We start from the raw sequence: 17034 nt of genomic DNA on the forward strand, positions 1-17034 counted from the left end.
CAACAGCTGGAAATTTTCGAAGACCTGTTTATTATATCATTGGCATCATCTTTACCGCAAGCTTGTTTTTATCTTGCTTGTTTTTAACCATTTGAGCTACATCATAGTGAAAGCCTAGTGCCAATAAGGTAACTAAACTTTTCCATAGTAAATTAACTATCAATTAATCATCCTTTTATCAGAATAGATTAAAAAATACAAATGAAATACTAAAGCTATCACTTAAAAAAAAAGCAAGTTACTAAGGCTTTCACTAAAGCTTTCTACAAAAATTGTGTAATTAGCAGAAACGGTGGTTCTCATTGACTTGAATAATACACCAAAACCTGCCCAACTGCGAGCAAAGCCAAATTTCCTCCGTACCCACGTTCTGCTCAGTTCAGCGCTGCCGTATTTTACGTGGGCCCAGGGATGTCCTTAAAATCACTCAAGAAATGACAAGCTGAACCACACACTGTGTTTTCTACCCAGAAATGCTGGTATTTCCACAAGCTTTCTATTTATTTCCCACAGAAATGTAAGATTCCCTGCTCTCTGCAGCAGTATTTTAACGATACATTTGGTGTTTTCTGTCACACCATTTTTCCCCACCTACAGCACCTTAAACAAACAACAAAATGTTTTACCTGCTTTAAACGTTTCACTGATTAAGAGGAAACAAAGTCAGACGCATCAATGTTACCACTTACCAGTTTCTGACACAAAATACCCATTTTAGCCAGATAGCCTTTTTTATGAATGGTATAAAGCAAACTATAAAAAGATTCAAACAGGAAGCCAAGTCGCATGTTACATAAATCACGTGTTCAAGAAGGTTAAAATCAAAAAAAAAAAAAAAACCCACATAAATTTTACTGATAAAGATTTTGTTAGCTATGTGAGCATTATGTTAAAAAAAAAACATAATAAACTTATCAAATTACATGTAATTTAAATTGACAAAGCTTAGCATCTCTGCCAGTGAATGTTATCACTGAAAACCATGAGTCCAAGCCAACGTAAATTCTCTTGGGGCTGGTACTGTTGTTACCTCACTGTTAATAACGCGGCTCTGCAACATTCCGCAACAAAATCCAAAATACTCCTGAAAGGTGTTATTTTGTCTCTGGTTATATGTCTTTGGTTTTTTCTCACCTCTGTAAAATGGAGATAAAAGAGAAAATATCAAGACAAATGACACAAAACACTGCACTGATTAGTAGAAAATTAAATGATGCTCACTTGCAACTGTAACCTGTAATATTTCTTGGAAAGATCAACACTTGTCCGTCCTTTCTGAAATGGATAAGACCACAAAATTAAATTCCAGTGATTACCCATTTTTTTCACTCCACTCAAAAGCCAGTTAATTTCTTCAGTCGTGAAATCTTTTCGGGTTCTTCTTCTCTTGCTTACAGTTCTTGTGTTCGTGTCCAGGGAACATGTTCCATTGTTCTGAAAATTTTTATTTTGGCGTAATTAAAAATTGTGTCAATTTACATTCTCTTTCACACTTGGAAGTAACACATTGTTACTGACAACACAATTTTGAGTAGTTCTGAAGAAATGATCGCTTTGTCAAGATAATAATGGTTCTTCAAGATTTCTTCAGTCACCCACTTACTGAAATACAGTATTTTTCCATGACCTTTACCTTCATGTCTGTCATGCCTACATGGTTGATACCTTTAGTATGTTTATTCCTTTAGGTTTCTGTTATTTCTACAGAATGTGCAATTTTCATGAGGGCAGGAGAAAGCGTACCTTCATACCCGTTACTCAGAAAGGACTATTAGTTGGAAAAGGCTTAACTCATTTCAGGGACAAACCAGTGTGACTGGAGTGGGATCAACAGAGAGGAATCTCTTTTTAATAAGGTTCACTTTGCTACTGGGCTCCTGCTATAAAGGTGACTTCAAAAGGAACCACACAATTCATAGTGATTTTATTTGGGCATTTATAAAGGCGTGAGTGTAAGATTAGGCTTTGCGTAACTAACCTCAGCTCTGTCAAGTGAATATATGCGATTTTCTTTTAAGCGCTGACATTGCGGGCTGCACATTTCTTTGACTCCCTGTCTCCTCAAGTTAGCCTCTCGAGTTTTTTGGAAAGCTATGAAATTGTGAAGAAGGCCACTTCTTAGTTACTTTAACTGAAATCTACTGTAAAACTGAATATAGTGTTGTAAAGGGGCATTTCTTCTAATGAACTTGAACATGTTATATATTATTAGTAATATATGAATATATTATTAGAGTATCTCATTTTCATTAGCTCTTTCTCTCATCATTGACCTTAACACACGAGGACTGTTTATGCGTTGGAAGCAACTAGCAAATAATAGGAAGCAACTCAAACATCAATAATTCTATGATTGAAGGCGCAAGAACATATCCATTTAAATTAGAGCCATTTGTCTCCAAAAGCAGCCCAGGTGCTTTCCTCAGTGCCCTGACACAAATGCAAAACTTGACCTTTAATTTATGCCTATTACAGAATTAACTTTTCGGTAATACTCACACTTTTCATATGTAGGTATCAAGTTATAGTCGTCAGTCAACCTAGTATTTTTACTACATGCATCTCTATTTGAAGTATCAGATTTGTTTTTTCTAATTGGAGTCAAAAGAATACCTTAAAAAAACCCAAACAATAAAACATTATGCATCTTTCTCAAAAAAACCCCAAAACAATACAAAATACAGGTAACGTTTTAGGAATTAAAAATTAAGAGAGAAACACCTTTTGAGTCATAGTGCTGTCTGGCCTTGGAAGAAAGACTGGAAAATTCACTTTACTTCAGAAAATGTTAACTCGCAATACATTAGTGTAATGGGGTTTTGAGATGGAATAAAGTTGGGTGGTTTTTTTAAACTTTAGAAGACCCCAGTGGCTATCATAGCCAAATTAATTAATTTCTGAATCTGAATGGTGGTGGTGGTAAATTAAAAAATAATTTAAAAAATTAAAATCAACCTACTAGCTTTTACCAGAAATTAATTAAATAAAATAATGATGTAAACAAGGTTTTTCGAAGTAGGAGACTAAAAATAAATTCCCAACGGGTGGACTGATTTTTTTTAAAAGAGAATATTTTTAAAAGTAATATTAATGTTTTAGAATTTAAGTACTGGTTTAGAGAGCTGCTTCAGCCTACTTGAAAAATTCTAGTCATCAATCATAAGAAACAGTTTTGGTTACAAGTTGGTGAATGTAGTAACGTATGACTGTAGTTGGAGCTCTGCAGGATGGACCCACAAACACCACCTTCTGAAGAAAATTCCTTGTGAATTATGTAAAAAATATCTATCTGCAGAGTAAGGAAAACAATTATAACCATTAACTTTTTTGCTAATTAGAGAGTAAAATACTGTAAAAGATATGTACTCTGCTATTTACAGTGGACAGTTGTTGTGTATTAGAAAGAATACCAGTTTTATAGCAACTGATGGCTCTGTAAACATAGGCTCCTAAATTGCAGGGTAAGGGCTTTTCGCATCTGTTTCCAAACCAAGCCCTTACTTTGGAAACTATCCTTTTTGCTCCTAAAAGTTGATATTTCTGTACACAGTCTTTCTTTCTTCACTGGGGTCAGCAGTATTTCTGGAAAATATAAGATGGACACCAGTATAACTGCCAGTAAGCAATAACTGTTTACTTTTCAAAATGCCTCCTTTAAACTAGAAAAATATAGGATGTGCTTTCATTTAATTCATTAAGAATTATAAGGCTCTTACATCCATCAGTATGTAATATTAGAATGAAATTACCTTGTTATGACGTCATATATCCATTCACAGTTATTTCAACTTAATATATTCCCTTCTATTAGTACTTGACTAACTTTGGCAAACAGGACGGAGTCTCATCAAAGCCTACAGTGAGGATCTATCACTGCTGCCCAGAAATACACAAGATCCTCAAAAGAAAAGGGGCTAGTTCTGATCTCACTTAGTACAGATCATTGGTAAATCAACCTAAATGAGTGAGTTGACAAGAGCAGGACAATCAGAAACAGACGCCAAAAAAGTTCAGAATTTTAAATATGATTTAAAACAATAGTTACAGCTACTAAAAAAAATAATATCATAATTACTCTCATAAGTTGCATATCTACTGTTGTTACAAACAGCTGATTTGCGAAGTTCCTTTTTATATCTTTCTTCAGCTTCCAGAATGACTTTGTGACGGTCACATTGGTATGGACAACTTTGCAACATCTTGGTAAAGGTTCTACTGTTGAAGAACAGTCCTCCTGCTGTACAACCTGGGAAAAAAAAAAAGATACTGTAGAAACAGGAAACATGAATGTTATGGAAGCCATCACAAAGGCCAGCATTTTATTTTCCTCGCTATGATCAACAGTTTGACCTCCAGTTTTCCATATACACATCTCAAAAGAGGTTACACTTTTATATATCTTGTTAAAAATACTTCTTGCTTTGTACTTGCTCTCTAAAAAAAAAAAAAAAGGTGTTTTCAACATGACCTATGGGACCAAGTTATGCTGCACTTCCAACTCCCGAAGTACTACCTGAAGCACAGATCCTCTACAGAATTAAAAATATTAGTGGGATGGGAAGAAAAGGGCCTCAGTTCCCTTTGCACATTTATCCAGGGGCCAAAACACACAAGATGTCTTTGCCATACTTTGAAACTTTCTCTGTGTTGTAACAGTTCTCTGCATTGACCTGAATAAATGATAAGTCTAGTTTAGGTAAGAATTTCCTCACAGGAAGCCTTTCTGCTCATTTTTGAGGACATTCCTAGGGTAATTTATGGCTTAGTTATTCTTGGATGTTCTCACAGTTTGTTACGTCAGCTTAAGGAGAACTTCTGTACTGTGAGGAATCGTAAGAAGGGCACTGGTACGTATCTGCAATATTCTAGCCTAAGATAGAGCAGTGGTAAAAGCTCTAAAGATTGAATTTAGTTGGACAACTTGGGTTCATAGAAGTATTAAAATTTCTGCAATGTCAGTTCACTTACTGCGTTGCTGACTTTTAAAGCTTCTTTTATGGGCTCAGGAAATAAAGACCTAAGATAATATTTACCTATACACCTGAAATCTGGCATTTTATGGGATGCAGATATAGTTGAAGTACTTTTTTCTTTCCTGGTTATCTCTGAGTAGAATGAATATTGATCTAAAATAGGAAGGAAAAAATATTCCCACTAAGAAAATGGAAGCTATACTTTGCAGTGGTAATCACGCATCAGCATACTTATATTCAATTGTATTTTCTATTTGTAGATTATTAAAGCTTAATTTACATAACAGCAGAAAATCCAAATGAAATTGCTGAAGTTAAATGGATTGCATTTACATTTTTGTAAATCCAGAATAATTACATTTAATTCAGTGCTTTTTCATCTCCCAAAGCACATTACTTCAGCTTGAACACAGCAAAATAACCCTGTAAACTTACACTGCTTAACTAAGCCCTATAAATTTTATTTCTATTTGGAGTCAGATGCTGAAAAATGTGATGTACTGCACTAATACTTATTCTCTATTTAAATAGAGAAACCTAGAGATCAGCTTGGTCACCTGGAAAGCTACCATTCTGGGAAATACTAATCTAATGAATACTTATAAATCTTACAAATTAACATTAACATTACATTAACATAACTAAATTATGAATAAAGATTTGATTGAACAGATCCCAATTCTGAAATAAATAGATCAGACTGAGATGGTCAATGCAAACCTGAAAAACATTTATCTTAAACACACATTCAATGTGTAGGAATAGATTCAGGCAAAAGTCACTCTCACCGGTAGCTGCTATCCCAATCTTACAAGTACAGAATAAACCCGGCATCCTTCCACATTTTTTATTAAATGACTTTCATTGTCCAGTATGAATTGCTTTCAGACTAAACTTAAAATATTTCATCTGTGATACATTCATTTGAATAGTTAAAATCAACTTTTAAAAAAGAAAGCTAAAATATGTATTAGAAGAAAAGCAGAATAAATATTCTGGTAAAAATGTATACAATATAAAATCCCACAACTATGCAAAGAGTTAAAGGATATTATACATAAGGTACTCTGTCATCTAACAATGTATACTGTCTGATAAAAAGGAGTGATAAAAGTACACAAAACTAATGAAAATCTCATTAAGAACAAAATTGTTTAAGAAAGGAATATGCTTAGCTATTTGTACCTGATTTGCATGTCTGTTTCATATTTTTAACAATCTCTGCTGGTTGTTTAAATAAGTGGTCACTGGAAGATCAAAACATGAACAAATTAAAAAAATATCAAACTTCACAACATACATTTACCTGTAAATTAGTACACACAGTCCAGAGGCAAAAAAACCCCACATATTAAATATATAAAAGACAAAACTCTAAAAAGTTGGTTCTAATTATCCCAAGTTACTGGGCTTTGAGTATGTTCTGTTCCAGCATTTGGAATGCAGCGCCTTCCAGAGTCATTTGCAATTCTGGTTCATCTGAGGATTACTTAGTGCACATAAAACTTTCACAAAGTCTTCAAAGTACTGTAGCTTTCACCAGATGTAGGAATTGCTCTAAAGAGGTAATTGATTTTTTTCTTTTCTTACACTGATTAACTTTTATGCAACCAACATGCTCCAATGATACAGTGATTGCGCATTTTCCAATGTCATTGACTACCCCTGAATGCTGCAGGAGCAAGGACCCCAATCCATGGTTATGCTTGGGTAACTCCTGTTTTCACGCAAATACATATGCAAGGAGATAGCTTTTTTTTCCAAAAAAAAAAAACATTAGTTTCTTATTAGTTTGTGCTTTGGAAGTCAGAACAACAAATGAAGAAGTGTGTGAAATTATGTTAATCAAAGCAAAATTGTGTTAGCAAAGCAAAATTTACCTGACTGTACCAATGGAAATATCCTAGGCTCTCGACAATTGCTTGACAGTTGCAAAGTTACAACGTAATACAGGCAAGGACACTGCGTAGGAGCAGGGTCCAGCCAGCCACGTAAATAAAGAACAATAAAAATGTAGAACTCAGAAAAAAAAAAAAAACAAGAAACACAGTTTGTTCATACTTTCTCATTGCCTGTCTTGAGGGATATTTCAGATACAAATTGAAGATAACGGAATCTGTATTTATCCTTGCAAGTTGCCTATAATTAACTGTAGGCACTCCAGTTCCAATTTTTTGCAGAGCAGTTCTGGAACGGCTGTTTTCCTTGTAAGTGCATGTTGCATGTTACAGAAGTCTTTGTAGTCTCATCCAAACCAACGGGTCAAATCTTGATCTACTGAATCAGTGAGAATTTTGAGGCAAAAACTATAGATGCTTTTTCATCACCATATTGAAGGCTTTAGAACGTGGCCTGTAACAGGCTCTATACAATCCGTCAGAAGCCCACCATTCAGAGAAAAAGATCAGAAGCTTTTATTACTACAGGGTCTATAACCTTTGATCTGTGATGTCAAAAACACTTCCACAGAATATTCTGTAGTGAGCCACCAAAAAGCTATGTCTTTCACTAGGAGGAAAAGACATAGATGGCAACAGTTAATTTCAAAGGCCCACATTCAATTTGGAAAATACTGAAGAAAAGCAACTTAATATTTCTGCTTAAGTGTAAGGTACTTACCTTACTTGAAGAATAGACTGATTTTGTACACAAGCAGTTTTTTTGTTTATACTGTGACTTTGAAGTACACTGTCTGTTTGCAGTTCATTAACTGAACACGGAATATTTGTCTGTTCACTTTGACTAGAAGAAGCATTTACTGGATTCATAGTGTTCACAATTTCATTTTTCAGTGAAGAATTTACAGATGGAGGAAGAACCTGATCATCCGACTTTGAAGTCAACTGTGGGCAATGTACTTCTTTATGGGTTCTTTCTATATAAGATTTTGGATCAGCAGGATTCACTCCATGGTATTTTGATGCTTCAGTATTGTCTTCTGAAGATCTGTCTACAAACACTCTTCCTTGCGTTCTTTCCTGTATTGAAAAATACTAGTTAGCAACTATATGAGTACTATAAAAATATTAAATACACCTAGTAACAAGATTAACTAGGATAGACCAGTCTAATTCTGAAGGTAAAGCAAATTTCAGAGAAGCTTCAAAACCCCAGACTGAGTTGCGAGCCAACAAGACAGCAGTGCTGCTGGAGGTGTTAAAGGGGTAGTTATTACGTGACAGTTCCAGGCTGAAGCAATGGATTTGCTCCTAATACAATCATAGGATCATTTAGGTTGGAAAAGACCTTTAAGATCATTGAGTCCAACCATTAACTGAGCACTGCCAAATCCACCACTAACCCATGTCCCTCAGCACCACCTCTACACATCTTTTAAACACCCCCAGGGACGGTGACTCCACCACTTCCCTGGGCAGCTGTTCCAATGTTTGACAACCCTTTACAAAGCACTTCTAGAAATAAAGAGATTTAATTAACTTAAGATCCAGCTAAATAACTCAAAAACTTGCTGTTCCACACCCAGAGATACCAAGTGGTTATACAACACAAGAAAAATATGAAACAACTTTATTTCAGTTTATGTTCACATTTTCTATTACCATCTCTGCCATCACAGCTGAACAATCACGGGCATTTCAAGCATGCAAATAGTAAAATTATAAGTTCAAATGATCAGCAATTAAAAATAAATCCAACTCCTGTTTCTCCAACCTAAATGATCTCAATTTTGTAGAAAATCTGTTTTTATAATAAACTAAAATGCTTCATAAAAATACAGGTGCCTGCATTCCCTGATTGCCCCACATATTTCTAACTTTGACGATATACAGTAATGGTAAAAGTTGCAGGTTGTAGTTTCACACACATCCAACGTTTTCCCTATTTTTTGAGCTCACGCTGAAATTATCTTAAGGGTTTACTTTCTATTTCTCCCTAAACTCTGGACAGATTTGCTTAGTTTTATCTTACTTCAGTAAATAGGCCAACCTCATCATGTTCTTTCTCAATCAAGTTTATTCTGTGTAAAATTTCTTTTGCTTTCTTCCAGTAGTCTTGTAGAGTTCTTTTTCTGACTCGCATGTCCAATTCTTCTGCATTGTTCACGTTTAATGAATTACCATTTATTTTCAGGGACAATTGTTCAGCTTTATAAAATATAAAAAAAAGTTAATACTCCAAATTTTAATCAATGAACACCTTGATAAGTATTTATTATATTTTAGTATGCTGAGGGACAGCCCCAATAATTTAATGCAAAATTAGCATTTTTTTTATATACTTAAGTGTATTAACATTTTATGTGTAAATTTAAAACATAAACTGCCCTTATAAGAGGTGAGCTTGCAGTTATACTTAGTATAAGCTTTTTATACAATAATGCTGTGCTCTAAAAAATGACTTTACGAACTTAATCCTAACTGTATAGGTTCTTTACCAGTATGGGTCTCTGTTTTCATAAAAAAACATATTAATGGACACTGAAAATCACCATGCCCCCTCAATCTTAAGCAAAACTCTGTTATGTTTTCAGTAGAATAATGTGGATACATGCTTTTTGCTAATTATTGATTGCATAATACCTTCCATGCTTTAGAGATTAAAGGACAAAGTGTCTTTCTGTTTCATTGGTAGTATTATACAGTTAATTAAAAAAATTTAAACAGGATGCTTCAAAATACACCCTACTTAAAAAATAAAGAGCAAGATTTTTTAATATTGCAAAACAATTGTAGTCATGGTGATTTTGGGCTTGATTATCTACTGATTAATCGCTATATACAATGGAACGTACCAGAAATAGGGTATCAATTGCACATCAAATGACGGTGTCAATATTTTGCACACAATTTATAGCTGGGAAAGCTTTTAAGAACTGGCCCTACATATATAGGTTTCACAAATGCATTATTGCAACATCCTTGGAATTTTTACTTTTCTTTTTTCTAACCAAATGCCATAATCAGTCCATAAAAGTGGCAAATATGCAACTTTTCTGCAGAAATTAAACATCTCTTGGGAGTACACAGAATTACAAAGCTGCTAAAGTTAAAATCACTTAGAAAGTCAACAGAACCTAAAGAGAGAAATAATCTCTGCAATTTTTAAAGCAGTAACAACAAGCTTACTCATTTGTTTGCAGTTTTGCAGCACAAAAGTAGCAGCTTTATTTAGTTCCTCATCCTGAGACTCGGTTAATACCTGAATCATAAGTGGAAGACCATTGTTCCGGAGCAGTTCACACTGGTTTTCTTCTAAAATAGGACATTTTACAGGAAAACAGATTGGTTTCGGCCTCATACACACTTAATCTTACAGTAATTTTAGAAACTAATACTAGTATCTTTCAGGGAAATTCTGAAAAAGAGATTTTTATTATGGATCCAAGCATGCTGTAATGACCTACTACCCGCGTTGCACCAGAAGCACTCTAGATCACACAAGATGATTTGACCACAGCTCAAAGTTCTTGTAAGAAAACTGAAGGAGGACTAAAACCGATTGTACAATGGAGATCCAAACTAATTTAACTGTCACCTAAAATATTAGAATTATGGCTTCTGTGTTGCTTTTCCTCTGGTATATACTCCTCAGGTATATACGTTACATATGTAAGCCTTGAGATGCAGAAACATCAGATGCTTAAAATTTATAATTAGCAAAACTCTAATAAAATTAGTAGCTTAATCCTGGTCTAGCTAGTCTGTTCCTCCTCTTTAACTATATAATTAGCTAGATTTTTTTATTGTGATCTCATTTGCAGTATGTATTCATAAAACTGACAACTTTCTAAATATAGTTCTTTGTTGTTCAACTTGATAAAACAAAGGAATCGATGCAAGATGAAATAGGATTATTTTGTCAGTGTTGACATTTCAAGAGAAACTTTTATTCTGTTGGTTTAATCCTATTTCTATTTGAAAGACGTTTGCGCTTTGTTTCCATTAACTGATCATGAAAAAGTGTCTTTTACAATATCAGATTTATGAACTACTGAGCTAATTATTGAACTTGTTATTGACATCTAGAGGATGACAGTCACAGTTTTTGAGCATAATCCTTTTTTCTTGTGTTTCTGAACATACATAAAAAACCCAGTAGTATAAATAAACAACGATCAGTATCTCACAACTTCCCATTCTGTTTGCTCATACTACCACAAAATACCAACTTAAGTGTTATATTTTCACCAGATATGCTTGGGAAAGCCCTGAGGAGCCTGGCAAAAACAGTTTAGGATTACCTATTGCTTATGTTACTTCAAAAACAATACTGTTTTATAGCTTTTTAAAAAATTAATAGCTATGTAAACAGTGGACTGAAGCTGTATATTTCAAGGGCCATTAAAATAGAGCTCATAAATAATTATTTGGTATGTATGTACTGTAGTTTACAGGTCTGGATGAATTTTACCCTGTGATACCTGAGGCTAGCTCTGAATTCTTGCATAATAGTCTACTTTTTCTAAGTTCTTAGAGATACTGTCTGCTAACAGGTTTTAAAATTTAAAGATGGAACATTATAGCAAACATTTTTTCCTGAATATTAATATAACATTATTTAATAGAACCTTCCCTCATGTTCCAGTCCTGATAAATTATACCACTGAAGTAGTTAGTGTATGAGAATTTAGTAGAAACTGATAAAAAGAAAAAAGAAAAAAAATCTTACCACAAACTTCAGTACAGTGTCCAATTGTTAGAATAATACTAACTTTTTCTCCTGTATCCAGAGCGTCGTTGGACAGCAGCTTCAGCAGCTCTGATACAGTGTGATACTTTGTCAATACCACACCCATGGCAGCTAATATGTTAAAAATAATTTGAAGAAAAATAAACTAGATAGTAAGTATATAGGCATCATCCAAGTATAAGATGCTGTTTTTCAAGGGAACTCTACACACCTCTAAAAGCATTGGGCCTGCAGAGTCCTCCTCTCTCTCTTTCATTTTAACACTTCAAATGACCACATCCCTCCTGGAACTGTAATTCTGCCTACGCTACTGCCCATATCCAACACTATCCCTTTTCCCCAGTTTGGGCTGTATAGAGATGTGGCAGAAGATCTGATAAACAAGGGCTTTGCAATGAGCAAGTTTTGTAGACCACTGCTGAGTTTCTCCACACCCTTTATCAGCTCCAGAATAGAGCAAGAAAGAGTTTGACACATAGACTATCTGCCACAGAAAGAGCTAGGAATGTTTCTGGCAGAGGGCAACCTCTTCCTGGGATTGGGAACACCACTCCTAGTACATACATGCTGAAACCTAATCCAACTGCTTTGAAACTAGGCTCAAATCTAGTGCAGGTATATGGTTTTAAATTTTTTTGAACACCTGTTAGTGAGCACTTATGGCAGAAGTGTCAAATCTAATAATCATGGCCAACAGCATAGACTCATCAGGCTCACAGGTTTCTCAAAATCTCCTGATGGAGACAGGAGACAAAGATCTCATTAGGACAGCATTATCCAGACAGCAAATGAGAGCAAAGATGCAGGCACCACACATTTGCCCAGTTCCACGCCTGAGTTACTAAAGCCTCTTATTACCTTAGGCAGGGGCCTAGAGAAACACAGCTCTATCTCCCGGATCCAAGATGACTGCCGTGCTCAGTTCTCAGCTTTGCTTACCCAAAACTAGCTCTAGGATCTTAATTTTCAGTATAGGTTAAATTTCACTATGTTTATTTTAGCAACAATGGGACATGGGACAGTAAGCCACCTCAGATGAACTGAATCACTTCCCATATACACGTTTGAATTTTAAAATGTCTGCTGGGATGTATATAATTTAATTGCTTTTTAGCATCCATTCATATCACTTTTCTACCAAACCCAGACTTTAAAAATTGCATTTTAAAATTACCATATATAAGAAATGGTAGCGGTCTTTTCACTCACAGTCGTTAGCAATGCAGGCATCCAGAGTCTTTGTTACTACTACTGCAAGTTTTGTGCTTGAGTGACTCATACAGGAATCATGCATAAGCTTGATGAGAACTTTAGCTAATGTATCCAATCCTCCAACAGAAACAAAATATTTCTGCACATATGCTTAGGGAAAAAAAAGAAAAAATGTGTCTTAAATAATACAAGCTGCAAATGGTTGTAGCATTTTATCAATTAGGCTCATCACAATTTTTCTGTGTTAATCATTACATTTCCAACCATAGAACAGAAGTTGGATGTATATTAATCTCAAGAAATGTAGTAATTGTCTTATAAAATAGTTACAGGAAAGACCTGGCCCTATAAATGCATACAAACGGCAAACGTTATGCCCAAGTTCTACCTAAATCATTATTTTCAGAGTTGTAATAATGACTTATGTTTGTAAAATGCTTTTATTCGGAACAGCTTCCAAATTTTTTACTGAACTTACTAAACGTAGCCAGTTGGTGGCTATTTGTGAAATTAAGCCCAATGGAGTGTAAGTAAAGATGATGGAACAGAGTTTTCAGAGAAAAAGTTGGAAAAACAGCAAATGAATTTGTAGAGATTGACAAAAAGAAATCAAACATTTAAACTTACTTTTACAAAAGAAAAACTACTTAAAGCTTGAGCTGCACTTACAGTTATTTGCAACTGTGAGACCAACAAATGAACAAATAGGACGAACTATCTCAGGCTCCGTGGAACTTTCGAGCCACTCTTTGGCATATGGAAAAACTGAACAGCAAATGTTTTGGTTATCTTCTGGAAAAATAATAACAAATAACCCCAAATCAAAATGTAATATGAAATTTCAGTTGAACAGTAAAAACGAAAACAAACTGTTGTCACTTTGAGGAATAAACTCGTTTCACACAATTTTAACAGCAACATTTACCATTCTGAGGGTTGTTAACGCAGGCACAAAGAGTGCTGCAGACTGAAGACCACAGCTGATAGCACTGACTGGTACTTTCATCTGACAGATTCATCTTGGATGCCGAAAGAGTTGTTCTGTTTAGAACAATGCAAACAAGTCCCAAATAGTCAAGCAAACGTAAGTCCTAAACAGCCTATCATTTTTCTGTCTGAATTGCAACTGTTTACCTGAATAACTGTAGCAGAAGACCAATGCAGCCTGTATCTCTGACATAGGTTTGCCCATTTTCTAAAAAAGAACACGTACAAGACTGCGAAGACACATGCAACTTGAGGCAAAATTTAATGTCAAGTTTAATTTATGTATTTACATTCTATTTCCATTTCCTAAGCATATATCCCCCCCAAAAAACAAATACAAAATCAGACAAACACATTGGCAAAAATGTTCCATTTCCTTCTATGTCTATTTTTTCTATACATTGTCAGAAACTACTGGTTGGCATTATTTATTTATTTTTTAAACTATAATTTCATTTTTAGAACTAAAACACTTTCTGCTATTTAAGGAAATCCCAGTGAATGGTGATCTACTTAGCCAATTAAGGTTCAGTTACATGCAACCACTCATCTTTATAAATTAACTTTACGAAAATATTACTTATTGAACGTTCCAAATTTCTGTACTGCAGGTTGGCAAACAGAATAAAGTGGTGGAAAAAAACCCCAACTTACTATTATTTGAAACCAGTACTAAGATGACATAAACAGACATTCTTTTCAAGTTCACACCAGAATCCTTATTAATTAAAAATACAATGAGGTCTTCAAACAATGCAGAAGTACACAAAGTTTGTTGACAATAAACTGAAAACAGAAAATAAAAATCATTAAGTCCTAAAGTAAGCATTCATAATCCTAAATTATTTTTGTAATATAGTAACTAGAGTCTCAGTTGTGTCCAGTATGTGGTCAGCAGAAACAGAACAGGACTATAATGTGACTGAGGGCTTCCCCCTGTGGTCAGTTTTAAAGCAGCCAGGACCTAGGCAAAGTTTGAAACAACCTAAGAGTCATTTATCACTTGCTGCTGAATCATAAGGACATGCTGTCTGCACAAATCAACAAGGTATTTATCCAAATCTGGGCACGGACAGTGAAGCAGTGGCACCTTTACTGCCTTTCCCTCAAACTGATAATCTTGTGATCTCCTTTTTTGAGAAAAAAAAAATAATGGAGACAAAGTGCAAGCAGAAGTAATAATGTGGGATCATAACTCAGTCAGAAATACAAATAATATTATTACCATTACTCTCTATTATAACTCCTAGTGTAAATAAAGCCGCTTCCTTTACTATGCAATGAACATTTGACTTTGCAAGATCATTTATAAACATCAAACCACCAATTTCTCGAAAATATTCGCTTGCTTCACCTATAACAGAAAAAAAGAAAAGTTAAACTTTTGCTTTTGTTTCTCTGTAAAGTGAAAACCTTCCAAGACCTTATTACTTCTCAAGCCTTATATCCTTTATTTTTTTTTTTACAGTGACAACCAACTTCTTAACGTATATTGTGAATATAAAATTGCATTGTTTCTAAGGAAAAATGCTTCTTACTGTTTTGTTGACAAATTGAATAAATGGTGATCAAAGCCTCTTTCTGAGATACAGGGCAATCCATCTGATACTTAAGGCACTCAAGCAGTAAGTTCAGATCTGTTTTCATATCTAAGAGCAAACACAAAATCTTCATGTAAATTGTTATCTTTTATTTATATTAATCTATTTAGTATTACAATAAACCTAGCCAAAAATGTAGTACGTATATATATTTTAATGAAAACAAACAAACCAGTGAGCAAAAACGCAGCCAACCCACTTCTATCCATCTATAAATAACATACTTAACTTAAAAATATTCCTCTCCATAGTTTGTTTTTTCAGCATGATTTCCTTTGCTAAAGTAACAGTCCCCTTTTAATATTTCCAGCCTTTAATTACTAGTAACTGTTAGTAAATGTGACATAAATTACCAAATATGAAATTCACAATTGCAAAGTGCAATTTACATAAATAATACAGAACTATGAAAATATTCAGAGTGAAAATACAACTGAAAATCTACAGAGAATAGGGAAAGAATCCAACAAAGCAAAGCTTCCTATATAATATTTAGTTACTGAAAACTTAATTACCACAACTGCTAGAGTCTTCAATCAGGTTGTTACCTTAGTAAGTTAACACAAAGCATTTTCTGAGCACCTACATACAACCCTATGTAGGTAAGACACTTTGAAAATTTGATTCTTAGTCTCTCAGGTATAATAAAAATAAGTATTTCATAATTATTTACAACAGTAACAGCAAAAGTAACACTTGTAAGATTTGGGGTTTCTTAAAGAAGTTAAAGTACAATAAAAAAGTGGGTAAATATTAGCAAAAAAGGTGACTTTGTGGCGGTATTATTTACTATCTGAAAGTTTATCATTAGATTTGCCCTTTAGATATCCAATACAGAATCCAAAAAGCTGGCAACAAGGAAAAAGAACGTTTCCCTAACAGCTCACCACCCCACAACAGACCTATCACAGTCTACTGAAACTTTGTAAAATTGATGCAGATAACAAATGACAAATTATATTAGGTATCTTACCACACTGTTTTTTCTGCACCTTTTGAGTTTCCATTTTTGGTTGTATCCCTGTTCTTGTTCTACAATGGCAAGGAAAAAGTGCTTTCTGTTTAGATTTGCAGTGTTCATAATACACACAGGAGTATTTAGTATTTTTTCTTAAAATACATTCAAATTTTCTTATTTTACACTTTCATCTACACACACAGTTTAACATGCTCTTGCATGGTAAAGATTTTCCTTGGAAGTACAGTATTTTATAGTAACACTGCATTTGTAACTACTGTGTTATTATGTTTTGAAAGTTAATGTTTTGCAGAAATCAGGTGATTCCATGTTACCATTGTGGGGAACGAAAAATGTCCCCGTCATTAAAAATATACCTAGCTTTGTGTCATTTATCACAGTAAATCTGATCCAATTTTCCTTAAAATTGGTTGCCAACTTAGTGCCAGTTGTTGGCTGATGATGAAGACGAGCAGGTAACATTATGTAGAAAATCAAGCATGCCTGACATCCACCGTAAAACAGTCAGCCTCCTGCTGCTACTCAATGAGCCACTAAACCATAACTTTGTTTTATTGGTATTGATCAAAACCAAAGACAATGAGCATGAACCGAGACATTATTTCTTAAACTATGAATTTATTTTAGTTCA

General features: G+C 34.3%; 1 protein-coding gene across 1 annotated transcript; it reads right to left on the bottom strand.

Annotated features, from left to right (window-relative positions):
- Nucleotides 1-1206: 1206 nt before the first annotated feature.
- On the bottom strand, nucleotides 1207-16431 carry TERB1 (telomere repeat binding bouquet formation protein 1). Its single transcript, XM_074158198.1, has 19 exons — nucleotides 16398-16431; nucleotides 15362-15472; nucleotides 15049-15177; nucleotides 14478-14609; nucleotides 13971-14031; nucleotides 13762-13877; nucleotides 13506-13628; nucleotides 12834-12986; nucleotides 11604-11735; nucleotides 10061-10186; nucleotides 8922-9079; nucleotides 7593-7951; nucleotides 6159-6220; nucleotides 5034-5126; nucleotides 4076-4246; nucleotides 3502-3582; nucleotides 2500-2613; nucleotides 1979-2091; nucleotides 1207-1434 (listed from the first exon to the last, which is right to left on the bottom strand). The coding sequence occupies exons 1-19, from the start codon at nucleotides 16429-16431 to the stop codon at nucleotides 1207-1209; spliced, it is 2496 nt and encodes an 831-aa protein (XP_074014299.1).
- Between the last annotated feature and the right edge of the window lie 603 nt (nucleotides 16432-17034).

This window comes from Numenius arquata, chromosome 13 (assembly GCF_964106895.1).
Source record: "Numenius arquata chromosome 13, bNumArq3.hap1.1, whole genome shotgun sequence".
NCBI classification, from domain to species: domain Eukaryota; kingdom Metazoa; phylum Chordata; class Aves; order Charadriiformes; family Scolopacidae; genus Numenius; species Numenius arquata.

What these genes read in the sequence shown, in the direction of transcription:
- TERB1 (XM_074158198.1), bottom strand. Translation starts at nt 16,431, where the DNA reads ATGGAAACTCAAAAGGTGCAGAAAAAACAGTGTG. An exon ending in CTTCTGCTACAGTTATTCAG is followed by an intron (nt 13,878 to 13,970) that starts GTAAACAGTTGC and finishes TGTTCTAAACAG; the next exon opens with AACAACTCTTTCGGCATCCA. An exon ending in ACACTGTACTGAAGTTTGTG is followed by an intron (nt 10,187 to 11,603) that starts GTAAGATTTTTT and finishes GTCCTATTTTAG; the next exon opens with AAGAAAACCAGTGTGAACTG.